Source organism: Aplidium turbinatum, chromosome 14 (genome assembly GCF_918807975.1).
Source record: "Aplidium turbinatum chromosome 14, kaAplTurb1.1, whole genome shotgun sequence".
Lineage (NCBI taxonomy): Eukaryota > Metazoa > Chordata > Ascidiacea > Aplousobranchia > Polyclinidae > Aplidium > Aplidium turbinatum.
The window spans coordinates 2514973-2524754 of NC_137485.1; the positions used below are offsets into that span (position 1 = coordinate 2514973).

General features: G+C 36.7%; 2 protein-coding genes across 2 annotated transcripts; both read right to left on the reverse strand.

Moving 5' to 3' along the window:
- Nucleotides 1–1233: 1233 nt before the first annotated feature.
- Nucleotides 1234–1710, reverse strand: LOC145783625 (kelch-like protein 17). Its single transcript, XM_082595518.1, has one exon. The coding sequence runs from the start codon at nt 1708–1710 to the stop codon at nt 1234–1236; it is 477 nt and encodes a 158-aa protein (XP_082451644.1).
- A 6378-nt stretch (nt 1711–8088) lies between these two features.
- Nucleotides 8089–9264, reverse strand: LOC145783626 (kelch-like protein 25). Its single transcript, XM_082595519.1, has one exon. The coding sequence runs from the start codon at nt 9118–9120 to the stop codon at nt 8089–8091; it is 1032 nt and encodes a 343-aa protein (XP_082451645.1). The 5' UTR covers nt 9121–9264.
- Nucleotides 9265–9782: the final 518 nt, after the last annotated feature.

The following is a 9782-nucleotide window of genomic DNA, read 5'->3' on the forward strand; positions in this document are numbered from 1 at the left end:
CAAAAACGTTTGATTTTGAAGAGTCAAGATATGACAACAATTTTATAAAAAATAAAATTCAGAAGGACAATATGCATTTCAGAAACATGCATGAAGCTTGGTATGCATAAGCATAGCAAGCGCATCTACACGCCAACAACAAGTCAAGCATGTTAAGTAACAAAACACTGATAGTTGTAGAACATTTATATAAATGTAAAAACTGACAAAATTACTTTTAAAGCTGTAAATAGATGGCCAACTAACTTTCACTACCTCAGAGCTACAATAGAAAGCCTGGAAGTAGCTGTCTTTGAAAAAGTACTGAAGTCACATGACTGCAAACAGCCAATCAAAATTAACCAGAAAATGTTACACTGGTGTCACACTGGACATTAATGGTAGAATTGAATAAAAAAAGCAAAATTCAGAAATAATCACTTATCAAAGGATATGTTAGATATATGTCGCAGTGGGTCCAGCTGGGTTAAATTCAAAAATTATTGTTTCAATTGTCCAAACATTGTTCTTTGGATCATAAACTTCAACGATATCTAATCCTCCTCCAGCGACAAATATTTTCCCATTTAAAACACAAGCTCCATGATAGCATCTTGCATGATTCATCTCTGCAACATTCCACCAAACTTGATTCCGTAAATCTAACCGTTCGACTGATTTGAGGTTTCTTTTGATGTATCCTCCTATTGCGTATAATTGATCATTGAGAACAACACCTGCTAGACCATATCTACCTAATTTTATTGAACAAACAATAACCATTTTGGCGAGGAGCGTGATGTTCAACAGAGCTGATGTAATTATTGTTGAAACTACCGATTGCATATATTCCTCCGCTGTTAGCAGCCAAAGCAAAGTTAAAACGTCCTTCATTCATGTCATCAATGCTGTTCCATCTGTTTTCGTCAATGTTATAACGTTCTCCAGATCGTAAACCACTCAATACATCCAATCCACCACAATTGTAAATACGACCATCCAAAACAACAGAAGCACCACCTTCTCTCCTTACATTTGTAGAAGCTAATTCCTTCCAACCTGACTCCTGGTCGTCCAAATCCAATCTTTCCATTGTGTTCGTATACTTTCCACTTATGGCGTAAACTTTGCTTTTATGACGTACCACTGATCCCTTACTATGATCAAATAATGGGTATGGAAGCTTCTTTGATGCTTTTTTTATGAGATCATATTCCAACACTTGTTCCACATCAAATGCAATGAAGAATTTATCTAATGTTTGTTGCTTAACAACAAATTGATTGTTTTGTTGATCTCGAACTCTAGAAAGCACATTTTGAGGCATTCTTTGGAATTCATGATCAGTTCTTCTTGGCTGACAACATCTTGCAAGAAATCCAAAGACAACTTTTCAAGTTTCAATACACTGCAAAGCTCAATCAAGTGTTGCTTACGTGCATTGACGTCATGTTTGATCCATTCAATCATTCCATGGAAAACAATTTCCTCAGACGTCACCTGTTTATCTTCTATTTCAAATATTTCTTTAATGTCTTCAATTTTCAATTCGTTGAAACCGTTTTCCTTGCTTAAACTTTTAAAATTGTATGAAATCACAAAATCTGCTTTTTCTACAAGCTTGTCAAGATCATGCAACTTTGCATATGATCGAATATGTAGACAGTTTGTTGCAACAATTTCCTCAAGTAAAAACTCCTCACAAAATTCCTTCAAGTAGGGAATCTCCATGTAATTAGCTGCTTCTATTAAGTTATACACATTCTCACTTGTGATTGTGATGTCACAAGTGTAAATGAAGTTTAAATCAGCTTCAAGTGTTTCTTCAGTCACTCCTTGGACTTTTCCTTTCCTTCATACTTTTCCTTCATTTCAATGGAAAACATTTTTGATAAAAATATTGAGAACACTCCAAGGATACATTTGTGTCCAGCGAAGTCGTTAGATCCAGCAGTTAAAGTGACATCACAATAGTTTTTCATTTTGATTCTGTCATTGTTCAACATTGACAAAATTTCTAAAGCGTGATTACTTTTATAGTTTTTCCACTTCATTCTGCTTCTGATGTTAACTGGTTAATAATAATCTATAATCCTGCAAATATGTAAACATGAAGTTACACAAAATTGCATTTAAGCACAACTTTCATAATATGGCAGTCAGTGTAAATGACCATTGCAAGTAACTACAGCACCATCATCTTACCTTAGTCTGTCTAGCTTACAAATTGACGCAATGTGAGGAAATGGCAAATAGAAGTTAGTTAATCAAACAAGACGATTGTTCACTCTGAGTTATAACTCAGGTAGCAAAGCAGTTCTCCATATGTTATTGATTCATCGTGTGCAGGCGTCCGCAAACGTTGTATCAATGTAATATATGGCTGATTTGCTAGCCTTTAAAAATAAATTGGTCACTTATCCCAAACAAAAAAGTTTTTGTTGAAAGGTTATAATACTTTAATTCTTTTCGTGGGGTTAGGTTTAATTAAGTTATAGTTTTGTTCAAAACTAAGCTTTGTTGTATTTCATTTGAAGACCAATCCTTAATTGATTGCTTTGGCATTCATCTATTCGCATTCATCAAAGTCACAGACAAAGCAACGAACGTCAAACCAACCCATGAATAGTTATTTCAGTAGGTTTGTTGCAATCAATTATCTCTATTGTCAAGGAAACAGAAAAACGGTCACATGATCTTTAGGTGACTTTTACTCTATGCACAAAAACAATGATTTACCGATTCCCCTCCTCTTAAGGAGAGATTTACTGTAGAATTAAATCACATTTTTTAGCAAGTCAAGTTAACAACTCATTACAACAATGTCGTAACACCAAACATAGATTGTCAGGTCGGTAGAAGTATCTATCCAATCATGTCCAGCTAAACTTGTTGGTCAGTTGGTCACAGACAGATTAGCAACTGTCTTGCTCCCAAACCACATGAAGTGACTGTGGCTTAATTTGCTTTCACTTAGAGAAGTAAATTTTTTTTTGCCTAATGGCACCACCTTGCGATCACGATTCAGACATCTCACCCTTTCCAAAACGGCGGAACAGTGAACAGTGGTAGTCGCCAACCATTCAGAATATTGCGCAAAAACCCGCTAAACAAGAGCATAGATTTAACGTCATTTTCTAACTAACATTAATGAATCACCATCTAAGCACCCCCTAGGAACAGGTATCGCACCCCTTAGTGGTGCGCGCACTCATGGTTAAGAACCCTTGAATTGGAGTAAAAAAAGGTGTTTGTAGAATTAGTTTACAATTAGATCACTTTTGCAGTGACACAAATTCACAAACAGCTGGATTATTGTTTCCAGCGCAGCTCTGCCGCCATTTTGCCGAAAATGACTTTTTTGCATTTTTCTTCGTAGACTTCATGCATCTCCTGACAAAAATTGGTACCACAATGTAGTATGGTTTTTGAGATAATTGGTGTGCAAAACCTAACATATTCTAATCTGTGCAAGAATAATTTTCTGAAACCTAACATATTCATCTACTCCAATCACGAAACAGGATATCGTCACGTGACAGGCAAAATTTCAGCAGCCGTGCAACAGGCTACTTCACCATATCTTACATCTCTTAAAGTTGCATGAAGCGGATTTAAAACCGTTTGATAAAGTAGATTGGGCTAAAATGTTGTTAAGCACTAAGTATGCTTAATTATGTAGGCTAGCCTAAAAATGTCCGTCCGAACACACTAGCTTTTCTTTTCATTAAATGCCGTATTAGTTACGTTTCGTCGATCAGTTTGACTTTTCGTAGCCTACTGGTGTACTGATGGCTTAGTTGACTTTACGGTACGCTAAATGACTTAGCTTGCATACGATTATTAATATTTTAAAGCAGAGGCTCGGGAGTACGCTGCTCAGTGTGTTTGGTCATTTCTAATCAACCGTAGCCTAGCCTACCTGATGCTGTGTAGCCAATGTAGATCGGTAGCTATAAATAAAGGCATGGTTATCAAGTAGGCTACCAGCAACTGATTTTAAATCGGCAATAGCCTTTAACCTAGCAAGCTTCTGCGATATCAGCAAAGTTATCTACAGATTACAGTGACGAAATGATAGGCTACACAGTTCTGGGAGAAATCCAGAGGCTTACCGGTGGGCTACTTTAGGTTTGATTTAGGCTTACAAAGCCTACATAGTGTGGTCAAAGCCAACATTTAGCTTATATTAGGCTTTATCATACAAACGTAGCCTATAGCCTAACATTAAATAAGCCAATAAGGCGGTTGAAGTCAACATTGAGAATATATATTAGGTTTTATCATACAAACCTAATACTTTTTTCATAACTAGTTATCTGGCAAAACCAAATATACGCCATGTTTTAATAAACAAACAAAAACCTGGCTCAAATTTCATCTTAAAAACTTTGTTTGTTTGTCCGTTCCAGCCTTACAAAAGTCAACTTCGAGTGTTTTACCTTGGTAATTTTACAGCTATAAAACACAAAAAGTCGTTTATCTCGAAAACTTGAAAATGGCGGATATTAGGTTCTGCCAAATCACGGCAGAGCTGTCCAGGGGTAGGCTACGATTTGACACAACTCCTAGCAACTATGAAAAAAAAGCGTGAAAAGTGAGAAAAAAAACTGATTTACAAAATGGAGAGAATAATAAGAAGCAACTCGTTGGAAAATTTTAGCATATTGACTTTTTCAAACTTATAAACAAATAAATTTTTACACACCAGTGCAACTTCGGTTGAAATAGCACCAGCGGATCACACTTAACAGCTGATTGAATTTAATTAAGATTAGATCATCATCATCTAATCGATGATAATCGATGATCCAAACTTCCTATCCTCTATGAATGAAAAAGAACTGAGTGCCTGGGATGCTTTTGTGAAAGTTGTTAAGAATTTTTTGGCAAATAAAAAGGCATCCAATTACAAAGAGCTCGTGTCTAACTTACTCAGAAGACTCCAGGACATTGATGTTAATATGAGCAAAACTCCAACAGATCTGCTTGTAGAACCGCTCTTGTGGCAAGAGAACCTCGTCGCTACAACGTCAACATTGCTGTCCTAAATGAAACTCGCTTTGCAGATACAGGACAATTGTCTGTAATAAGAGGCGGCTACACCTTCTTCTGGAGTTGTCTCAGTATTGATGATCGTGGTGAGTCTGGTGTTGGAATTGCCATCAAGTCTATTCATGTGACGAAACTAACTAGAATGCCCGATGGGGTTAATAACCATCTAATGTCAATGCAGCTTTTCTTGGGCAAGAGCATTTTGATTAGTAGTTACGCCAACAACCAACACTACTATGACCAACAATACTGAAGCAAGGAAAAATTCCATAAACAACGAGATTTTCATTACCAAATCGGAAAAGTCATTTGTTCTTGTCGACGTCCATGCCGTGTTGGTTGTAAACATCAGGTCCGGAATGGTGCTGCTGGAAAACATCGTATAGGAAAGTGCTATAGCAATGGTCTTCTTCTGCTAAAAAACTTGTGCCACTTATAGCCTAGCTACCACGAACACTATGTTCTGCCATCATCACAATATTAGTAATTGCCACTTAAGCACTTTGTAAGCCTCCAGTGCAATTTATAAAAAATGTCACTTCTAATAAATAAACTCAAAACTTAAAATGATTTTTATCTTGTTGAACCCAACTATCAAGATCACGTTCACACAAACAAGTCATCCTCAAGATCACGATCACACAAACAAGTCATCCTCAAGATCACGATCACACAAACAAGTCATCCTCAAGATCACGATCACACAAACAAGTCATCCTCAAGATCACGTTCACACAAACAAGTCATCCTCAAGATCAGATCATGATTACACAAACAAGTCATCTTCAAGATCACGATCACACAAACAAGTCATCTTCAAGATCACGATCACACAAACAAGTCATCTTCAAGATCACGATCACACAAACAAGTCATCTTCAAGATCACGTTCACACAAACAAGTCATCCTCAAGATCACGATCACACAAACAAGTCATCTTCAAGATCACGATCACACAAACAAGTCATCCTCAAGATCACGATCACACAAACAAGTCATCCTCAAGATCAGATCATGATCACACAAACAAGTCATCTTCAAGATCACGATCACACAAACAAGTCATCCTCAAGATCACGATCACACAAACAAGTCATCTTCAAGATCAAGATCACGTTCACACAAACAAGTCATCCTCAAGATCACGATCACACAAACAAGTCATCTTCAAGATCACGATCACACAAACAAGTCATCCTCAAGATCACGATCACACAAACAAGTCATCCTCAAGATCACGATCACACAAACAAGTCATCCTCAAGATCACGATCACACAAACAAGTCATCCTCAAGATCACGATCACACAAACAAATCATCCTCAAGATCACGATCACACAAACAAGTCATCCTCAAGATCAGATCATGATCACACAAACAAGTCATCCTCAAGATCACGATCACACAAACAAGTCATCCTCAAGATCACGATCACACAAACAAATCATCCTCAAGATCACGATCACACAAACAAGTCATCCTCAAGATCAGATCATGATCACACAAACAAGTCATCTTCAAGATCAAGATCACGATCACACAAACAAGTCATCTTCAAGATCACGATCACAATCACAGAAACAAGTCATCCTCAAGATCAAGATCGCGCCATCTTAATAATAATAACATGTTTTATTTTGCGCCCATTGCGACAACATACAGTAGGCTACACTGCGATTACATATGCAACACAACAGACGACTGGAAGCAGCGAAGGAACTACACAGTTATCGGGTCAGCTGCTCCCATTATTTTGGCCTTTAACTGTCTTGTCGAGACACAGCCGCCTGCTCTACAGCGGTGTCGAACCAATGTCCTTTCGAACGTCGCGCAGACGCTCTCACTACTCGGCAACGCAAGCCGGCAAATCTTATATCTTATATCTTGTTATATCATCTCTGCTTATCTGCAATAAATTTGCATAACTGTTTATTGAAGATATTGTAGCAAATACTTATGAGTTAAAAATTTGTTTATTTTCAAATATTTTGGTTTTGAATCTTTATGCTTGGAATGACAAAGCCTCTGATAGGTTATTCCTGGTAGTTTCGCATAACTTGTAGAGGCTCTTGTCGCAGGGCCAGTTACCGAGATTGGCAGAGTGAAGTTTTTCCGATTGTTGAAGTGTTATTGCCGGGAAATTATTCCATTCACTGGGTGCCGTTGAATAGAGAGCAGTCCTGAACTGCGTTGTTCAAGCGCACATCCAAGAGTCGAACCAGCGCCGCGTGATCTTGAGCTGGGCACGTAGCCACTGCGCTAACGTGGCGGCGAGATTTCATCCGGTAATTCTATTTAAACACAAATCGAAGTGCTTTTTTGTTTTAAACGCACTGTCAGTAAAACGAATAACCTTTCCGTGATGAAAACACCAACTGATGCCTGGTATCAAATCGTTTGTACTCAAAAGTGCTGTTGAACAGGTCAGACCGTGCTCCAATTAATGTGATATTCAAAGTTGAGATTGTTTGCAATTTGCGATATTCGGATGTGGTTAGGAATGGATTCGTTTCTTACTTGAAAACTTTTTAGGTTTATTGTTGCAAGATGTTTGGAATCTGAAGTGAGACACATGCGAATTATTATGAGAAAACAATTTATAACAAATCACAAACTAATTATCTTTATTTGCAATAATTAATATTTGGTTTATTAAAAGATAAATAAATTGGAAAAAATAGTCTAAATTAAATTAAGTGTATACTTATAGGTTAGGCACTGTAGATTTAGTGCATATTCCTGATTTGGTGTTTGTCAATGTCTACCAGTAGTTACAAATTCAAGTAACTTGCCTTGCAAGTTTTTATCAATGTTCAATTTGCAAAAGAAAGAACATTTTGCTGCAATTACAATAAAAATTATTTGCATCCTTCTCAAAACGAAACTAAAGAGAACTTTTCTACTACAAGTTTGTCAGGTTAAACTATTTACAACAAAAACAAAACGTTTTGGATTGTTTAAACAAGAAAGTTTTATCTTAAGAAAAAACAAGTCACCATTTATAACAAAAATAACACTAAAAAATGCATTAAGGAAGCCATATCAAGCAAGACTAAATGTCAACAACAAATTGAACGTTTTGAAACTCAGGAATTTTTGCATCAATTTTCCAAATATTTTTTTCTGAATCATAAGCTTCAACGATATCTGATCCTCCTCCAGCGACGTATATTTTACCATTCAAAACACAAGCTCCATGATTGGATCTTGCATGATTCATCTCCGCAACATTGCACCAAGTTTGGTTTCGTAGATCAAACCGTTCGATTGATTTGAGGCTTCCATTGCTGTATCCTCCTATTGCGTATAATTGATCATTGAGAACAACACCTGCTAGACCAGACCTTGCAACACACATTGAAGGAACAATATTCCAACCACCTTGGCGAGGATCATGATATTCAATTGAGCTTGAGCAAAAGAACCCAGTCAAACCACCAATTGCATATATTCCTCCGCTGGTGGCTACTAAGGCAAAGTTGTAACGTCCTTCATTCATGTCAGCAATCCTGTTCCATTTGTTCTCGTCAATGCTATAACATTCTCCAGATGGTAAACCACCCAATCCCTTTTGTCCACCACAATTGTAAATGCGATCATCGAAAACAACAGAAGCACTACGGTCTCTTTTTACATTAGTGGAAGCTAGTTCCTTCCAACCTGACTCCTGGTCGTCCAAGTCCAACCTTTCAACTGCATTTGTGTTATTTCCGCTTATGATGTAAACCTTCCTTTTGTGGCTTGTAGGTGACGGCCAAGTATGTTGAAATAATGTGTTTGGAAGGTTGTTGGATTCTTTTCTTATGAGATCATATTTCCACACTTGCTTTTCATCAAATGCGATAAAGTGTTTATCTGCTTTTTGTTGCTCAACAATAGTTTGATTGTTTTGTTGAAGTCGAATTCTAGAAAGTGTTGATTCAAAACACATTTTGAGGCATTCTTTGGAATTCATGATCAATTCTTCTTGGCTGACAACATCTTGCAAGAAATCGAAAGTTAAATTTCCAAGTTTCAATACACTGAAAAGTTCAGTCAAGTGTTGCTTACGTGCATCGACGTCATGTTTGATCCATTCAATCATTCCATGGAAAACAACTTCCTCGGACGTCAATTGTTTATCTTCTATTTCAAAGATTTTGTTGATGTCTTCGAATTTCAGTTTGTTGAACACTTTCTCTTTGATAAGACTTTCAAAGTTTTGTGCAATCACAAAATTTGCTTTTTTTACAACTTTGTCAAGATAGTACAACTTTGCATATGATCGAATTTGTAGACAGTTTGTTGCAACAATTTCCTCAAGTAAAAACTCCTCACAGAATTCCTTCAAGTGGGGAATCCCCATGTAATTAGCTGCTTCTATTAAGTTGTAAACATTCTCACTTGTGATTGTGATGTCACAAGTGTAAATGAAGTTTAAAACAGCTTCGAATGTTTCTTCAGTCACTCCTTGGACATTTCCTTTTCCTTTATACTTTTCTCGCATTTCAACAGAAAACATATTAGATAAAAATGTTGAAAACACACCAAGGATACATTTGTGTCCAGCAAAGTCATTAGATCCAGCAGTTAAAGTGACATCACAATAGTTTTTCATTTTGATTCTGTCATTGTTCAACATTGACAAGATTTCTAAAGCGTGATTACTTTTATAAAGTTTAGACTTCATTTTGCTTTCCATATTAACTGGTTTATTTTCCTCTATAATCCTGTGAACAAGTAAACATGCAGTTACACAAAAGTTAC